Genomic DNA, 19843 nt, shown 5'->3' with positions numbered 1-19843 from the left:
AGGAAAGACTAAATCTCTACTAACCTGAATATTTGACAAATGAATCATTTTCGATTGTCAAGCTTCCTAAGTAGCTCAGGATTTACTCTCCCAATGATCAAAACTGGTTTTAAAAGCAACCCCGGAGGGAGGTATTTGGGTTTTTTTGTATTAGAAATGTTTTAAGCCAGCTCGGTGGAACCTGACTTCACTGTAGGTTCTGAGGGCCCTGGCTGTCTTGCTGCTCTGCCAATACACAGTGGCACTCGGTCTCTGGGCTGGGCTCACAGAGTGACGGACTGGGGCTGTAGGGCCATCCTCCAGTGGCCCTGGGCAGCCTGGGGCTACTACCCAGAGGGGTAAAGGAGAGTGGGCTCAGGCAGAAAGATGAATTTACATGAATTTCATCAATTCGTCCCCTGTCCATTCTACCCGTCTGAGATAGTGGAGAATCGCTGAAGCTCTCTGGTTGACATCTGGGGTGAGAAACACAGAAGGAGAAGGAGGCAGGTGGATTTTTTAGGAGGACCTGAGATTCAGACTCCCTGCGACCCTGATGTCGGCTGGGGCCTCCAGGGCAGGGAAGCCTGCCAACTCCCACTCTGGGGTTCTAGGGTGGAGATCACGGCAGACAGACCCCAGGGAGCCCATTAAAGCCCTAGACGACAGCACAAGGACAACCCCAGGCCCCCTTCTCCCCCCAAGGGGTACAAGCTCCCCTCACCTCAGCTGGAGATGAGATGGGGAGAAAAGCCTCCCCAAAGATGGAGGATTTGCCCACACGAGGCTACATTACCCTGAAAAGAGACTGAGTGGCCTTTACCAAGCATGCTTGAAATCTTTCTGTCCCCTTGGCACAGGAGAGACAGGGCCTGGGAGCAGGAGAGTAAAATGGCAGAGAAAATTAAGACCATGGTATGCTTGCCCCTCTTAGTGCTAAGTCACCAAATACCACAGCAGGTGGCAGCTGGCATGGCTGGTTCTGGCCGCCCTCCTTACCTGCCCTCTCCCTGCCTGATCATCCCTTCACAGCCTCTCCTGAGAGGTGTCAGCCAGGGACTGACAACCAGCTGGCAGGGGCATTTCTAGCCTGTGAGTCAGGGCAGGGCTGGGAGTCAGGGCAGGGCTGGGAGCGGCCACGGAGAGGCAGCACGGGCACGGGGATGGGGGGAGGGTCCCTGCACCAGGGCGGCTGGATGAAGGTCAAGACAGAAGGCCTGCTGCATCCCTCTGAACCGATGACTCTACGGTGGCACAGAAGAGGAAGCCTGGCTCCTTCCTGAGGCCCCACACAGCCCTCATGGCAGTTCACTGGCAGGCCAGTCTCAGACTTAGCCTGTGAGATCTGGGGGACCAGAGAAGACCTCAGGCTACCCAAAAACTGCTTCCCAACAGTTCTTCTTGCTGAGAATCTGTTTCCCAGACAAAGCATTGAAATATGCAAGCAGGTGTGAGGAACATTCAGGCAAAGGGTAAGGGAGCCTGGACAGGGGAACGGAAGTGTCCCTGAGCAAGTCTGGGGAGGAAGATTTAGCCCAGGGCCTAGGCAGATGAGTGGACTCGACCAAGACTGAGCCACAGGCCTTCCTGTCCTCCTCCACCGACAGCCAAGGCCCAGTGCACCTGCCAGGGGCATAGCAGCCAGGCAGGCCCTCTGGACACAAAGGCCATCAAAGCCTTTCAGCTCTCAGGACCTGGGTCCCTCCAGCCTGGCAGTCAGGAGAATCCTGAGTCTACTCGCCCCAGGCCCCGCCAGGCTACACAGCCCATTGTCACCAATGCGCTCTTGAGCCTACAGAAGCCTGCACACACGCGCACATGCTCACCAACCGACCCACAGACACACATCAGGATGGCCAGCACTCAGGATAAAGGTCCTCACTTAGGGTCTGGATACCTTCTTTTGTCCCTCTGGTCATTTAATTAATAGATTCAGACAGTGCGAATACGAACATGCTCAGACTCTGCCATCTCCCAATGGCAGCAAGGGCCCTGCAGGTCCTTCGTGGCCTAGGGATCGACATTTGTCACTGCCGTCAGCATTGCAGTCACCTCGACTGGGGCCAGCTGGAGCCAGAGAGATAATGCAAATGTTTACTGTACAGATGGGTGAGGACCTTGTCAGGAGCTCTAGGAGGGAGGCTCAGGAGAGTACGAGGCCAGGTGGGGAAGGGGAGACTCGGCTGTGTCCAATCTGCCCACAGCAGTGCTTTGTGAATCCATGTGGCAGAGGAGGGGCAGGCCAGCAACTCGAGATGAGCCCTCCCGGGATGGAGGGTACCTGCTGCAACTTCAGGGCAGTGCACGTTCTGAGTGCTGGGGACCGGTGCTACCACTGTGGTGGAGATGACTTTCCGGAGGAGCAGGCACCCAGCAGAGCCACCGTAGCAGGGTCGGGCTTGCGATGAACAGAAAGCCGACCACGGCACCGCATGAGGGCTCAGTGAGGTGTGCAATCAGCCAACCTGATTTGGAATTTTGTTCTGTCCCTACCTGGCTGTGTGATCCCAGGAAAGATACCTAACCTCTCTGATCTTCGGTAGCCTGGCGTGTAAAAAGCCAAGGCCTCCATTATAAGGGTGCAGGAGAAGGAACTGAGTCTGTAAAGGGGTTGGGCTGTAGGAAGCAGCCCGAAGTGTCAGGTAAGGGTAGACAAGGTCGCAGATGCTGACATGAGACAGTGCTTGCGTGGGGTTTGAGGGGGCAGAGGAGGGCTGCAGGCAGCCCAGAGAGCCAGGTCCCAGGAAAGCGGGGCACCCAGCCTGGGTGAGGCTGTGGCGGGCGTGGGCTGCCTCCGAGGCCCCATCTCTGAAGAAGATGTAGCTGGAGAGGCGGCAGCCCTGCCAAACAGGTTGTCAGTCTGGCCCTTCAGGGGCTTCCTTCCCATTGGCCATGACTCTGACAGGGAAATCAGCAGGCTGGCGGTGCGGGCCTGGGCAGCGCAGCAGACAAGGCCCTGGGGACAACTTAAGTGGACAATAATTGCAGGTTATTATACACCGGGCTGCAGCCAAAAGCCAGGCGGTTATTAAGTGTGATTGGGAGAAATAATCAGGAGGAGGAGGATGGATGTGAGAACTAGGCGGTTCTTTCTGTTCTTGGGGCTACTCTGAGGTCGGGACTGTGCAGAGGCAGGAACAGGGCGGGTGGGGAAAGGAGCACGTCGACAGCATCAACACACTGCCCTCCGGGAAGCCGTTCCGCCCCTGCCTCTGATCCCCCCCACTCCCCAAAAGGTGTACAGAGCCCGGATTACCATTGCCATCTCATAAATCAGAGAATGAGGTCCAGAGAGGGGACGCAGGTGACTCAGGGGCACACACACAAGTCTTACCTGAGTCCCATCAGAGCCTGGATGAGGGCCATCTGTTGCTTGACGGCCACAGAAGTGCCACTTGACGTGAAACCCTGTCACCCTGACCCTGCTCGCAGAAGTCGAGCAGGAATCATCTCAGAACTGGGACTGGACCCGGTCACAGAGACCTGAAGCGGGCATAGATCTCACAGCGTGGATGCCAGCTCACAGGTCAGGACAAGAGCCAGGGACAGGGAGGTGAGGGGGAGGCAAGTTTTTCACAAGAGGATTGCCTATTTCTTAGAGCCTTATACATTCATTGGGGGCCTCTCTGGCTTCAAAAAAGAATTTGATGCCTATTGAGGATACCAAGAGGGGTTACATGACATGTCCAAGGTGGGACAGTGATGCTGTCAATAACAAGGCCTGTGTGATGGTGCTGGAGAGGGGCCTGTCCACCACAGCCCAGATCTGTCTATTAGAGAAGACCTTGCCCAGCTGACCCCTGGTCTGCCTTCTGCCTCCAGGCCAGTGTTTGCGATTCAATCCCTGCCAGCCAAAGTTTCCCATTTCACCAGGATGAGAAGTGGTTCCTCTCTTTCTGGGCAAAGGATGGCATGAAATTGAACCCCAAGGGGTGATACCCCCCTCCAACAGGGATCACGCATCCCCATCCTCCTTCCTCCCACTTCTCAGCTTCTCTAAGCCCACGACTCATTTTAGAAATAAGAATGATCACCCTCATCTCAGAAGCACGAATCCCATCGGCATCTTCAAGGAGGTGCCCAGAGACCTCCATGATCTCCCACTGGCATGATTTTATAGAGACAGCCCTCCCCTAATGGGGACAGCGACAGAAGCCAATGACGGAATACATATGGTGGGTGACTGGTAGACCGACCCCTGACTCTTACAAACACAACACTTCAGTGGATAACCAGGAGAGTCAGGCACGAGGCTCAGGGCCATCCTCAGTTTCTGACAGTCTGCCCCTCCCTGTCGGGATTGCCTCTCCCCAGCCAGGCCTCCCCAGCCCTGGTCTGGAAATGACCCTGCTCTGGGTCACATGAGAGAGAAACCTGGCGCAGGGAGGGATCAATTACATTGTGACTCAGCGAGAGGGCACAGAGCCAGAGAATGAGTCACAGAGTTTGCCCACCCTTCCCCTTCCCAGGAAGGGGGTGTGGGGGGGGGTCACGCAGACCTATGTGGGAGCCTCCCATGTGTCTGGGCAGGCAGGTGTATGAGTACAGGCTCCCCGACAATGTAGGGAAGGTACTAGGTCCTCGCTACCGTGAGGGCCCTTTCTAAATCTGAACGCAGGTGAGCACCACTGAGTGGCCATGTTGAGAGAAAGTCATGGGGCCCCTCCCTGACATGGGCTCTCTCCCCAAAACTCTTTCATACAGCATGGCACCCACAAACAGAGACTTAGATTCCTCTCCCCTCAACACAATGGGAGGACCACTGAGGAGAAACCTAAACCCGCTTCTCCCTCACCCTCACCCTCTCCCACTCCCCCTGCTTGTGTTCCCTCTCTTGCTATGTACCTGCTTCTCCCTCTCCCTCTCCCACTCCCCACCCCTTGTGTTCTCTCTCTCTCGCTGTGTCTCTCTCTGTCAAATAAATAAATAAAATCTTTAAAGAAAGAGAGAAAGAGAGAGAGAGAGAAAGAAAGAAAATTCTCCATGTCCTGTTACACATATTTTAAATGCTATTTTCTGCTACAGCTTATCTTTATACCTGGAAAGGAGATACTTAGTTTACTTGGGAATGAACACACTCTTAATAATCATAGCCAACATTTACTGGGCACCTATTCTGTGGTAGGCACTAAGTATTACCTCTTTCAATAATTTATTATCTCTCCATGACAGTCATATGCACTGTTATTATGCCCATGTCTCAGATGAGGAAACTGAGCCTTGGAAATCATGACTTACATTGCTGGTAAGTAAAGATCTGGCTGGTTTAAAGCTCAAACTCTTCCTATCAACGTTGCATGCAGCTATGCACCTATGTACAAACAGTACAGCAACTTAAGTCTCATATACATATTTTAAAGCATAAAATGCCCAGACTGTATTTCTTTAAATTTTACTTTTCAAGCAAAATGTATATTAATGTGTCTATTTAGTAAGAGACCAGAATTTATATATACGTCTATGTATATATAGACATACATACACAACTTTGCATAAACACTTCAAACTTATTAAAAGAAGGCGACCATCTGGAAATTATTTGGGGAAGGGAGTGGTTCTTAAAAAACGGTGGCATCTTCTTTAAATGTTACTAATGGCAGCAAACCTTCATCCTCTGAATGTAGAAATGATCTTTGGGAAATGGGCCCAATACAGTGTCCCTCCAGTCTGGCACATGTGTGTGTGTTGGGGGTGATTTCTCCCTTCTCAGCCATCCTCCATAAATACCCAGATGACCTTTTTGTCTCAGTCTTGTGCCCCTGATTACACTCTCCCCTGTTATCCTCAGCAACTGGTCAGCCTATGGGCAGTGAGTCCCCTTCCTGTGCCTTCCCTGTGAGCCCGCCCTGCTGTAAGCCTCCCGGACCCCCACCACTACCCGCCTACATCCTTCCGTGGCCTTCAGGGCCCACTCTGCCCACGTGCCCTCTCCATCCTCATCACCAGCTTCTCCTCCCCTCTCCCTGGCAGACCTAGATACAGGCACCTCGCCATGGTCTTGTCAGTACGCTGCTGCTGGGTGGCCGGGCGGGGGGGGGGGGGGGGGGGGGGGGGGGGGGGTTCACCCAGGTGGGTGAGTCTGAGCCCCCTCCCCCATAACAACCCTGAGAATATCCGCCCGGTCTAACTATCCTGCAGGCTCAGCTTGCAGAGCCCCTACCCAGCCCGGGTCCTCCTGTACCACCAAGCCACCTCGCTCCATCATGTCCCCTGCACAGCCTGTGGACGCTGAGTCTTAACCCCAACACTGTCTGAAGGACTTGACGGGGTGGGGGGTGTGGCCGGCTGCAAGGGGAAAATTAATATTTAAAAGCCCGAATAGAAGCCCTGTTTTCAGCCACATTATCAGAGAAATCATGGCCATGAGAAAGTGACATTTATCCACAGCATTGCGTGTGTGATAAATACAACTTACTATTCCAGTTTCTAAAGTGAGCCCAGTGTCTGAAAACCTCAGGGCTCATGTACAATAAATTAACATAATTAAAAACTAATTAGTAAAACATCACAATTAAAAGGACTTGCTGCGGCAATACCTCTCAGGTAAGAAGAGGTCGCGGAACGCCCGCAGCCAGCACTTAGGGGAGGCCCGAAGAAGAGGCCGTGATGCGGGCCTCGCCCTCGGGAAAGGCTTTCAGTCCCCAGGAGCACGGGGAGAAACTGCCCTGTGGCCAGTGCCCACACCCACCAAGGGTCGAAGCGGAAGGGGGGGCAGCGGAAGGGGGGGCAGCGGGAGGGGCCGCCCCGCCTCCTCCGTCTGTTGTGGGAGGAGCCTCAGCAGCCGCTCTGACCCAGAGAGGGCCTCAGGGAGTGATGTCCCAAGGTCCTGGCTGGGCCGACATTGATCCAAGCACTTTACCTAGTACAAGCAGGATTTAATCCCCACGACAACTCTATGAAGTAGGTTCTATTCCTCTTCCTCTTTTACAAATGAGGAAACTGAGCCACAAAGAGATTAAATTACCTGCCCAAGGTCACAGAGCTAGGACTCGGGAGAGGCAGGATGTGAAGCCAAGGAATCTGGCTCTGCCAGCTTTCCCTAAATACAGCCATAAGCACCTGCTCCATCCGACTGTGGGCTGCCTGGCCAGGGCTCCTTTGGAAAACATGTGAATTCTTTGGGAAAGAGGAGTAAAGTCCTAACCCTTCAGTGAAGCAAGTTAATTGTATCTACACTCTGGTATGGCCCGTTTTGACCCTCAGTGCGTGCTCTCCCCTGAATATTTTACATGAGACTGTGAGTCAGCCTCAGAGACACGGCGCTGTCTCAACTTCTTGGATGTGATGTGAGGAAAGAAAGGTGGGTGGAAGAGAGGACCAGGGTCTCAATTTTATGGAAGAGAAAGCTGAGCCCAGGAAAGCAATGACTGGGATCCCTCCTGTCCTCCCACCCACATGAGGATGTCTGGGCTACAGGACTCCAGATCCCTCTATCCTGCTTCTTGGGCTGCCTTTCCGTTTCCCACCTGCCCTCAGCAAAAGTGAGGCAAAGCCCCGGTTGGCATAGAAGCCTAGAACAGGAGCATGTGCCCATGTGAAGAACAGGGCACGTCCATGCAGACCGAAGGCCTAGAGACTCCCCAAAACGACTCTCACCCACTCTTGCCCAGAGCCCAGGAGCCCCCATAAAACCATGGCCACATGTCCCTGGGACTCAACCAGCAAGGGAGGGAGCCCAGAGGCCCCTCTCTTGCCAGCCCTGGCATTTTCTGAGCTGGAGGAGGCAGCCCACGCCCTTCTGGGGAGTCTCTGGGTTTCCCAAAACACATGGCATCCTAATTCCACTCTCTTCCCCTTCCATGGGCTTGTTTCCCTAGCCAGGTCTGTTGTTGGCCAGGGACAGGACAAGGGAGCCCTTCAATTGTCTTCTCTTGCTGGCAGGAGGCTGCTAATGTTAACTGAGAGAAAGTAGGGATGGTTTTCCTCTTCCTTCACACCTCAATTAGTGCTTCTTGTATCACTAAACGTTCCCAAATTATTCAAGGACACAGAAGTCCTAAACTTGTAGAGAAGACCAGAAACAGACTTCTGAGGTTGCTTTCAAAGCCACATCTTCCCCACCCTACCTACTTCCACACAGGAGCCCCCTCTAGAAGCTTCTATGTTTCCACCATCACTCAGGGCCCACTGCACATACCAGACCTGGCAACTCCACCCGCTGTCTCAACCTCCCTCCTCCCTCCCTAAGCAGACCTCCTCTTCCTGCAGGGCCAGATCAGAGTTCTGTCCACCACGGAGCCTTCCCAGGGTGCTGCTGCCCACACAAGCTCAGCTTCTCCAGGGTCCCATGACGCACACCACCAACACCTCCCGCTCTGTCCCTCAGTGGGCTTACACACTTGTGTGGTTGCTCCTCTCTGAGTCAACCTCTTTGCCCAAACCAGGCAGCAACTCCCTGCAGAGGGCAAGTGGGGTTCTCTGTCTACAGCCTCCCCTCATTACCCTCTGCAGGTCTGGGCAGAGCAGTCCCTCCACAGAGTCCCTTGACTGGTGCTCCGCTCTCCTGTCTCCGTTTAGAGAACCTCAGGCAAACAGAACGCAGCTCTGTTTTCAGCTTGTTCTGAACATAGGCTTGGAGAACCAGCTGCTTCTTGCCCTCTTAGCCCTCAGGCCAGGCCATCACCCAGCTCTCCGGCCACCACCTTCTGCCCCTGCCTTCACAAGAGACCCTCCTTCCTCAAGGCGGCTGCCCCCCATACAGATTATCCCACACAACTTGGTTCGTTCTGTTTTCTCACGTGTGGAACTCCTCAGGCCTGGAAGACTAACCATCCGTTGCTGTTCTGGGGATCCTCGGTTGGTATGACTTTGGTCTCTCTAACTAGAGAGTGGGTTCTTCGCAGGCCTGCCCTTTCTCTGCTGCTTTCAGTGGGAGACTGGAAGGGCTGGCTGAATGCAAAAATCACTGGGTGCTGATGCCTCGAGCCCAGCTGTGTGGCCTTGGGAGCCACACTGCTGTGTGGGTGTTCTCATCTTGGGCTCTGAACTCCTGGGTGTCTGCCTGGGTCCCTGCAGCTCCCCATCTTTAGGACCCAGATGAATGAATACAGCATTGCCCCCCCCCACCCCAACGTCAGATTAGCCATAGGTGTCTAGAAACTCCATCCTGAGCACCTACTGTGTGCTCATGTCTACCAAGATTGCCTGGAGAGAGGGAGGAGGGGCCAAATACCAGGTTCCTGCCCTCCACCCTCCAGCAGTTCACAATGTAGATGGAGAGAGAAGATTCACAGGCAGGACAGCCACAGCAGGCCTTGGTGCATGGGGCCATGGCCAGGGCTGCATAATGTGGTTCAGTGGATGCCAGGGGGAGGAGAGTGATGGTAGCTCCAGGGAAGGGAAGCTGAAGACAAGGAGGGCTTCCTCCTCCCTTGAGGGGGAGGAGCAGAGGGAAGCCAGGAGCAGGAGGCAATGGTAAGGCCTGGAAAACTACACCATCTGAGCTAAAAGCCCCACCACACAGGGCTTCCTGACATCCCCAGAGATGAATCAGCAACAAAAATGTAAACCCCAAACACAGAGAGCAAATGAGAAGCGATTGTTCCCAGCTCCCACTTCCATTTGCCAGCCTTCTCCCTTTCAGTAGAGGGAATTATTGTGGCCATGAAGTGGCACTTGAAGAAAAAGTTTGAAATCTGTTTAAATGTCACAGTGAGTAATACTTTGCCCCCATCTTTCCCTAGTTACATTTCTCTTTGACGATCTAAGGTTAAAAAAAAAAATAGCTTAAGTCTTTCTAGAATATCAGAGCAAGGATACTAATGAGGAAACCTAACCATGTTCCTTACTGTTATCTCTAGGGTCCTGTTCCTTTATTACATTAGTTGGAGACACCTGTCTGTGCTGTTTTATCCCCAATACTCTGCTGTGCCAAAGCAGTAGGAGCCTAAGAGATTCAAGCTCTGCGCCTTTAAGAGATCAATGCCTTGGCCAAGCTGCTTCTGCCGCTGTTTACACAGGGTAGCTCAGTTATATGGGGCCTGGTGTCCTGGTTGCCTGGCCCCAGCAATGTGGGGACTGGTGGGGCATTTCAGCACATAGGGGTCAGAAAGCCGAGCCTTGAGGCCCATATTATCCCCCCTCAGGAGAGACAGTCCAAATCCAAAATAAGCCATCCTCAGGTGGGAGAGAGGGGAGGGTGAGGTACCCTCCCTAGGGAAGAAGGAGCTCTCCACAGCTTTGGGGCCACATGTGGAGAGACACTGGGAGAGGGCTGCGGTGTCCTGCCCAGGGGCAGAGGTGCTGTCCTGGAGGGAGCCAAGCCCAGGCATCTGGAATAACCAGATGCCCCCTTCTATTAACAACTCCACTCTCCCACTCACTCCTGCCCAGGGACTGCTTTTATTTATGTATTGGCTATTATTATTAATAATAATATGAATAATGAAACACCTGTGAATAATTTACTGGGATCGGGGCGGGGCTGGGGTGGGGGCAGGAAGAAGTGGAAGATAAACTACAGCTGCCCTCCCCTGTGCAGGCTCTCCCTTTCCCAGCCCTGGACCCCAGCTCACTCCCTCCTCTTTCCCCAGACCTAGCTGGGGCTTTAAGGACTTGGGGGGAAGGGGGAGAGAGACATCAAGTAGGAATTAGTCTTCTCCACTCCTATTAGGGCAGAAAATAGATCCCACTCCATTGTGAGGACCTAGGAGGTAAGCGCCAACACCACAAGATGATGTTAGAGGAGATATTTTGGACAAAGATATTGGTGTCTGCTGATGTGCCCTGAGGGAAAGGGGAGGAGGAGGTCTCAGCCTGGTACGTACACACACACACACACACACACACACACACAGGCAGAGTGTGGATACAAACAGGGTCTCGGTACACATCCTCGCCACATCACACAAGGACCCACAGTCCTGAGGAGACATAGACACACACCTCCAAACCCCCAGCTCAAGCCCTCCGTGTGCCTACCAGGGCCATGCCTGCTTCCCTAGTCCAGCACTTCACAGGCACACCCAGCGCACTGCTACACTGCTGAGAGGCTCTATGTGTGAGTTTCTGTTCGATTCCATCAACGTGTGCGATTCTTAGGCCATCATATAACACTGGATAATGTAAGCCCAGAACCGAGTTATGAATCAACTATACTTACACAGGATTCCAACAAGAAAAGACAGGAGAATCTTAAAATGAAAGGATGAAGTTCCACAGTTCTCAGAATTGTACTTGCTGTTTGGTCACTCGCCCTGGATCCTCAGGGAGAGGTGTCCCAGGTGGGCTCGGGGCCTGGGGCTGCGAACCTCGGGCCCTCCTCGGGCCTCCTCCTGGCGCTGGAGAGCTCCGCGTTGTGGTTGTACCAAACGGACTTGGTCTCGGTTTTCAGGCGGATGGGGTCTCATTTCTTTAAATAAAATTTTAAACGTACTGTCTAATAACGTCATGTAATCCGAGGGCAAGAAAAAAGAGACCCAGAACACCCGAAGGGGGCCGGAGGGGGTCCGGACAGGGTCAGGTCAGCAGCTCTGCCCTCGCAACTCGCGGGGGAGCGGGCGCGTTATTTTAATTTGCCCGGCTTCTGAAGCCGTGGAGAAGAGGCTGCCCTGGAAAAGCAAATGTGGGAGAGGATGAGGGGCAGGTAAATATCATTAAAATGAAAATCTGCTCTCCCAACCCAAGTTCACCACCAGCATTCGCCCCCAGAGGCGGGGCTGCTTGGACCCGGCTCCCGCGCCGGCCACTCCCTCTCCCGCGCAGCCGAGGTTTTGGCCCCTGCGGGCCCGGTGGGGAACCCAGCAAAGTCGGGCTGGGCGACCGGACCCTCGGCTCCAGCCCGCAGACGCGACTCCCAGCCTCGCACTTCTGGAGAGGGAGGCGCTGCCCACGAAACCCGCGGGGGCAGCGCACGCCGCGCGAGTCTGGGTCCGGTCGCAGCCCGGATAGCGATTCGGGGGGGTTATTTCTTTGATAGTGGATTAAGAAAAAAATTTCAATTTGAACCAGTAAAGCAGACGAGGGCAAAATTAAGCCTGTCCCTCGCTCTGGCTCACCGACCCGGCACGGCACCCAGAGCCTGTCTCCTTCCACCGCGGGCGAGCGGGCCGAGGCGCCCGGCTCCTACCTTCCTCCCGCCAGCCGCCTGCCGGACCAGCTGCCGCGCTTCGGGGGCCGGGGGAGGCCGTCCGGGACGGAAACACCCACCTCCAGCCTTCCAGGCGGGCTGGGACGAGGGTCGGGCCCCAAATCTCTACGCCCAGTCCCCCCACCGAGGCCCAACTGCTCCCCAGCCCGGACCTCCCAGGTGGCTCGGGTGGCGGTAGATGCCGTGCGGGAAGGCGAAGATTTGGGACTGCTCTGGCAGGTTGGGGACTCCAGGAGGAAAAAAGCAGAGAGACACGGAGAGAAAGAGCGCGCGCGAGAGAGCTCTAGTCCATAGATTTATCCACATAATATATATTTATGTAGCTTTTTTTCTCTCGACACTGATCAATGCGCACTCGGATCGCTGGGCGGACTCCCTCCAAGCCGACTCGCTTTTTCCTAGTCTAAATAAATAAATAAAGGGAACCAGATGGGAGAAAAAAGCGCCCATTCCACCTCCGCCGCCGCCTTCGCCGCCGCCCCGCCCGCCATCCCTGCCTTTGCTTCGCCCGCCTGGCGCCCTAATAGAGCGCAGCTCGGTGAATAACGCTCCCCCCACCCCGACATACCCACACGAAAATGAAAATCAATGTTTTTAAAAAATACAAAAAGTTGCACCTGCTGCTATTACAAAAAGAACCCCCAAAAGGCAAAGAAGAGGCCAGCAGCCCCGTTCCTAACGGGCACCCGCTCTCCGCGGCCGCCGGGCCCGGAATCTCAGCGCCTCCCGAAGAGCCATGCGCCTGGCGCTATTTATAGCCGGGGGCTGTCTCGGACTGTACCACCACCGCTCGCCGGGGCCGCCGACGGGGGAGGCGCGGCGGGGCCGGCGCCGCCCCACGCCATCCTGCTCCCGGCTGCCGCCCGCCGCCGCGCGGGAGCCCCCCCCTCCGTCTCGCCCTCTCCGGGCCCGGTGCCCCCCTCCTCCGCGCGCGCTCACTCGCCTCCCCCACCCCTGGTCTGACTGGGAACTTGAACCGGTCCAGCCTGTTTAAACGGAAAGGACAGAGATCCTGTCTCTTCAATATTTAAAAAAAAAAAAAAAAAAAAAAGAAGGAAGAAAGAAAGAAAGAAAGAAAGAAAAGAAAAGAAAAAAGAAAGAAAAAAGGGGAAAAAAGAGAAGAGAGAAAAGGAAAAAAAAGAAAAAAAGGAAAGGGGGGAAAAAAGAAAAAAAATCAGATCAGGCCGAAAAAGAGAGAGAGAGAAAGAGAGAGGGAGAGAGAGAGGAGAGAGGGAGGGAGAGAGAGAGCGGGGAGAGGAGAGAGAGAGCGCGAGCGCGAGCGAGCGAGAGAAGAGAGGAGAAAGAGAGAGAGCAGAGAGCGAGAGGAGAGCGAGGTGTAGAGAAACCGAGGGGGAGAGAACCCGAGTGTGTGTATGCGTGTGCGTGTGTGAGCGCGAGCGAGCTTGCGAGGGAGAAGAGCGAGAGAGTGCGAGCGAGAAAGAATAAAAGGAAAGAAGATTTTCTCTATGTATATAAAGATGGCCACGTTAGCAAACGGACAGGCTGACAACGCGAGCCTCAGTACCAACGGGCTCGGCAGCAGCCCGGGCAGCGCCGGGCACATGAACGGATTAAGCCACAGCCCGGGGAACCCGTCGACCATTCCCATGAAGGACCACGATGCCATCAAGCTGTTCATTGGGCAGATCCCCCGCAACCTGGATGAGAAGGACCTCAAGCCCCTCTTCGAGGAGTTCGGCAAGATCTACGAGCTTACGGTTCTGAAGGACAGGTTCACAGGCATGCACAAAGGTGAGTGCACCTTTCCCTCCCAACTTTGCCGGGGAGAAGGAGCGGGCGGGCCGGCCAGCCGGCCGGCGACGGACGAGCGGGAGACGGCGCGAGAGGGAGCCTCGGGCGGACGCCGAGGAGGGAGGCGCTCGGGCAGCAGAGACCAGGACTGGGGTGCGTGGGGAGCTGTTCGCTGGGGCAAAGCTGGGTTTTGGGCGAGGAGCTGATAGAAGCGGTGCGGTGGGGAGAGCAGCGGAAGCAGAATATGGAGAGAAAGAGAGAGAGGATCGAGGGGAAACGGGGCTTGGATTTTTGGGCGCAGCGACTTGAAAGATTGGGACGGGGACCGCTGCACCGGCCAAGCCCGGGACGCTGAGCAGACTGGCGGGCGCTCAGCGGGCCAGGGACCGAGGGTGCTGTCCATCGCCGTGGTGCTGAAAATATTAAGAGGAGATAATCTCCTCCTTCTCCGTTCGGGGCCAGAGTAGCAGGAGCGCAGCCGTCTAAAAAGAAGAAAGGTGACAAATTCAGAGAGATATTTTTATTTTGCTATCAATTTAACAGTAAACTCTCCCTGTCGAGCTATGTGCCTCAATAATCCGGTTGTGGTGTGAGTGGTGGGGGAGGGGGTGTTTGATGTTTGAAGGAAGGAGGGACAAAACCTAAGGCAAGATTTAGCAAGGAACCAGCCATCCCCTGGGTGGATTGGGGGGTCGGGGAAGCCTGAATGATTATCCCGTTCCCAGGAAAGCGGAGCTTTTGGGGAAAAAAATCTGTGTGTGCAAGATATGCCTTTTGAAGGGTGTAGCCTAAATTATCCCAAACTCACCATGCAGAGAGGTTTATAGTACATTATTGCTCTCCCTTGAAGCAATCATTGCTAGTGAGTGCTTGGGGGAGGGGGACACAGAATAATCAAAGAATTAAAACCCAGCAACTTTTTAGGAAAGTGGTCATGAGAATTGTCTGCAGCCTGCCTGTTTTCTCCTTGTTTTATTATCTTTAAGGCAGATCCCCAAACGTGTTCAGTTGTAGAACGTGTGTGGGTGGCTGGTGGGTGACGAAATTAGCCCAGTGCTCCGCTCCCTAACAGTAATGTATAGGATGTGCAGTGGGGATTAATCCAGGCTGGAGCTGTGTGGGCAAGTTAAATGCTTTCTGAGAGAGATTGATCGTCAGGCAGGGAAGGAGCACCGGGCTAAGGAAGTTGTAAGGGATGTGTATGGACGTTCCATTTTTAATAAACAGTAGTGTGGAGAGCCACTGAAGATGCTGTGTTAGAGCTGGTGGTTTTAAAGATGAAAACACACACACGCACACGCACACCCACCCACACAGAGAGAGCAGCCTCATCCTTGGCCACAAATGGGCTATGAACAGGGCTGAACCTCCAGCACATTAGGTGCAGAGCGCAGAGCTGTCTGGCTCTCTAAGCAGCAGTGGTTTTCACTATCACAACCTCCCTCCCTCCTCCAGCCCTCCCTTCATCCGAATACTAAGCAGAGCTCCAAACTCTTCATAGTTGGAGTCCCAGAGAGCAGTTTTTATTGGCTTTAGCATCTTCCAGCTTGCCTGCTGAGGAGTAAATCTTAAAGTTAATGGCATGTTGAGTAGCACAGAAACACAGCAGAATGGAAATATACTGGGTTTGTTGGGGTGGGGTGAAGGTGGGGGTGTAATGGAGAGACAAACCAACCTTTCTCCAATATGGAGAAAATGTCTGATCAGAAGAGAGACTGGAAAGGTGAAATGGGGAGGCAGTCTTTGAAATAACATTTGTTTCCATTTTTCGCCCTCCCTCTCAAGTCAACCATATCTTTGTAGTTTTTCCCTGTCCAATCAAGCTCCCTAGAAGCTAATCAAGGTTTGTATCAAAGCTTTGTCATCTAATATGTCCCTAGATTTAAAAATAGTAATAGTGAAAATTTAAAGAGCATAAATAAGGAAATCCTTTGCCCATCTTAATCATCAGTTCTTGTGGTGATTTAAGATTTTAAAGTTTAAAAAAAAAAATCAGAACCCACCAGAGGCAAAAGACAGTTGTGAAGCACTGAGCTTCTTAAGAGATCCAGGTTTGGAGCACTTTATTCACTTCTTTATTTCAAATGAAGATAAACTTTAACAGTATTCCTTGTTTCTTTCACAATCCCTTGCTGGTATCATCACTGTTTTTGTTGCTCTTTGGACTCCCTTGCATTATAGCAAAGAAGTAGAATTATCATGATTTGCATCAGGATGCTAGAGAAGGATATGTTACAGTTATTTCATATGTTTCATACATATACATACACATATCTGGCCAGGATTCCTAGAACAAGCAAAACTTCATTTTCTAAATAATTCTTCCCCTAAACTGGCTCAGTCAGTGGCAGGCAGGCCCGTTGGCTCCAGCATGCTGGGTGTTTCGTTGTCGCAGCTCACCCTTCAGAGCCTGAGCATATATATTTTTTCCTATGAAACTTCCTGCCTCTATAACCCTCGGATTTTTATAGGCAAGGTTGGGCCACAATGTCTCTAACGGTGCCTGGAAGCTCCAGGAGAGCTGAATAAATGAGACAGTCTCTAAGGTCTGGTTTATTCAGTACTAGAAGAGTTTGAACTCCTCTTTCAGAGATACAGCTTGATTTATTAGCTAATCCTGATAAAATAAGCCTCTGGCCACCTTAAAAAAATTACTCGCTTGCCATTGGTGATTAATTACTGTTAAGTCAAAAAGCATGATGAGGCTTGAAGAATGAGGTTTGCATTTGGCTTTTAGATTTTCCCCAACTCTAAATTGACAACATGAAGCTAGGGGTAGAAACATGCCTTTGTTGAGCCTTGTTTCAGGGCATGTTTGTGGCTCTTTCTTTCCCTTTCTTGAATTTATAACTTCTAATGAATCTTACTGGAATAAAATTGAGAGACATGACAGGATACTGGCCTCCAGTGTGAATGGCATCTGCATGTTATTGGCAAAAGAAAAAAAAAGAAAGAAAGAAAGAAAAGAAAAAAGAAAGAAAGAAAAACATAGAAAGAGAAGAAGAGGAAAGAAGAAAAAATAAGTAAAAATTAAATTAAATGCATGAGATTTCAGGTGGCTATCCATTTGTTGGCCACCTGCCATTTCAGGTAACTAAAGGAGGAAGGAGTTCTAAGGGTTAATGGAATACCTGCCATGCGTAGAGTGAACCTTAAAAGGCAATTACTCCAGTCAAATTGGGAGTCTGTGGAGGAGGGAGTGGGTGGGTGTTGTGGAGCAAACCCAGCCGTAGCAGAGAAAGGCTGTTGGGCTGGGGAGGCAGCAAATAGCAGTTGTGGACTGGGGTAATTACTGTAAAGGTAAATTCACCCCCTGGAGACCAGAAAGCACTTGGGTGGGGGTGGGGGAGATCTGGGTGTTAGGCAGAGAGAGAAAGGAAGAAAAAAAGCCCAGAATTACAATTCAAAGAAATAACACCCAACGAAGAAAACCCAGTTTAATGCAGACTCTCCCGGCTAACTCTGGAGTCTTCTTTTCTCCCCCTATTAGAAGCACTTTGAGAAAGATTGTTTTTTTCCAGGCTCCAAAGAGAAAGACATTGTACTATTGATTAAAGAGGAGAGAGGCAAACTCCCTGGGTAGCAGCAGAAGTGAGCTGAGGACCAGTTTTGCCCCTTCCTATAGAATTTTTCTCCCTTGGGGAAAGGAAGAGGTCACCCACTAGTCGAATTCTTTCCTTCTCTCCCTTTACATTTATTTCTCTTTTCTTCTTTTTATGTCCTGGAGAACAAACAGAAGCAGTGTCTGAAAATGCATACATACGCATACCCACGCCTGTTAACACACACACACACACATGCACACACACACACACACCCAGTCGGTGGATCACACATGAACAAGCCAGCAATCCATTCATAACTTTGGTCTTATCTAGCAGGATAGGAGGCAGCAAAGACTGAGTTACTGGGAGATATAAAGACTAGTGCTCTCTGGATAGCCATATTATAATGCATTATCTTTGAAGTCATTTAAGTCCAATTTAAGTGGTATTTAGTATAATATTTATGAATTAATGTAATCTAAACATAGGGCTGTCCCCAAAGGTTTAAACAGCCTTTACTACTGATGTGTGCTTGTTCTGGGAGCCTGCAATGCATTTTAATCTAAACAGCCAAGCCCATATCACAATCCCTCTTGTTAACCAGTCAGAACAGATCTGTGCCTGGGTAACCACTCTGCATTGATATCTTCCCCCACTGCATAGAGGAAAATCGAGTGCTCCCAACCCAGGAGCCACAGCTGCAGGGACTTCAGCCCCTTATACTTCCACACTACATCCAGAGGGAGGGTGGGGACAGAGTAATGGAACCTTCTGTGTGTTGAACTCTGGAGAGTATATCATTTGAAAATAGACTCATCACCAGATACACAACCTCTCATTTCAATGGTAGCTGACTAAAATATGCATGAAGCCCCTGGATTTGGTGTGTAGTTGGGAGAAAGAGAAATGGCAAGTGTTATGATTGTCTTCTTGATTCTTGACCAGTATCATAAAATTGTGCCTTGTATTTTCATTTAAGGTATAGCAATTCTCAGAACACCGAGTTTCTATCGTTTGACTTTAGCCGAGAGGGCTCCTTGGTTTTTTTCCTTAGATAGGTGAATTAAAGCCAGTGAGGCTCTATCTGATTTCTGTTTTCAAATGAGTCTAAGAGACGGTGAATCTGGAAGGGTCAACATGGGCATCAGCTCAATTAAGGTGAACTTTTAAAAAAATTTACTTTAAAAAATAAAAATTCAGGCTTTCCAGGGAAAGACACTGGTAGAATGGCTGGGCAGACACCTGCAGTTTTTAAAAAGAAAGATTTGCCTTGTGAGAAAAAGATACGAAAAACGTGGGAAAAATAACATTAAAACAATACAAATTTCAGTGGAAAAAATAAGCACTAATGATCATTAGAAAACTAATGTAAACCAAAGCCACAGCTCCCATAGAAGACTTTCAAACCCCAGATGTTTGTAAGTATTCTATTTAGGAGCAAAGAAAGAACAATATTGGGAAAGAATTGATTTATTGAAGAGACTGGTGGTTATTTGCTGCTTGTACGTAATTTCGTTTATCTTTTAAAGAGACTCCCTCGGAATCAACACACAGATAAATTAATCTGCACATGTGCCATCAACGCATCCATGTGCAAGCATGACTGAGCACATCCCACACATATGGGAACCAGGGCTGGCCTAGATTTCACTGCAATTCAACAGGGAGATGTTAACACTCCTTTCCCCCTCAGCTTTAATGGGAATTCTAGATTGGGTTGAAAGAACCCCCTTGGCATACTTTCATTCTTTCCACCTGCTCCAGTTGGCTGGATGTTTGTGGCTTCTCAAACACAAAACAAAATAAAACAAAAAGAAAGGCTTTTCTTAAGTAAAGTCGCAGCTTGGGGAAAAAAAAAAAAAACCCAAAGGAACAGTTACAAAAAAACGTATGTCATCGATATGTGCCCCATAATACAGGCATATTGTAAAGTTGTCAGAGTACTTTCAAAGAGCTGGTTTCCAGGGGGCACTTTTGAGACCCAGTGACCATGCCACACTCCAGGAACCAGAACACGGCCATCGCTCTCACTGTTATTAACATGATCACCCTCATTATTATAATTCATAGACCAGGATGGGAGAGGGGCTTCTAAGTGATGCCTGAGAAAATACCCAAGGCACCACATCCTTCACTGAGAAAAGAGCTCGTCTCACTCACCTCAGATGGTTTTGGGGGAAACACTACACAGCACACACGTCGTCTGAAGGTGGCCTATTCCCGAACTGACCCAGGAAAGATCTCCTCAAAGGGGACTTGGAGTGGGCAGGCCGTAGAAGAGGAAATGGAACAGAAAGTGAGGCCCCAAATCATAGGCAGAACAAAAGGAAAACTGAAAGTTGTAGGGCCCACATGCCAGCCGGAAGCTGGGAGTGCTGGTTGACAGCAGCCGAAACGCAGCGTTTCTGAACTTGGAAGGGAAATCCCATGTGACATGCAGAGAGAAGCGCTAGAGAGTGTGAAAATCTGCGTGTGTCTG

The 19843-nt window shown here is 51.4% G+C and overlaps 1 protein-coding gene across 50 annotated transcripts in view; it reads left to right on the top strand.

Annotated features, from left to right (window-relative positions):
* Positions 1-13386: 13386 nt before the first annotated feature.
* LOC111142426 (CUGBP Elav-like family member 4) overlaps positions 13387-19843 on the top strand; it is a 289048-nt gene continuing 282591 nt past the window's right edge. For all 50 annotated transcript variants that reach the window (XM_022495505.1, XM_022495504.1, XM_022495503.1 and 47 more), the window contains exon 1: positions 13387-13819. In XM_022495505.1, coding sequence (XP_022351213.1) covers positions 13534-13819 — 286 coding nt within the window. In that variant the 5' untranslated portion in view covers positions 13387-13533. The remainder of the gene's footprint in view (positions 13820-19843) is intronic.

The sequence above is a fragment of the Enhydra lutris genome, unplaced genomic scaffold (assembly GCF_002288905.1).
Source record: "Enhydra lutris kenyoni isolate GAN:26980312 unplaced genomic scaffold, ASM228890v2 scaffoldscaffold8, whole genome shotgun sequence".
NCBI lineage: Eukaryota > Metazoa > Chordata > Mammalia > Carnivora > Mustelidae > Enhydra > Enhydra lutris.
This window is presented reverse-complemented; position numbering and strand designations above follow the sequence as displayed.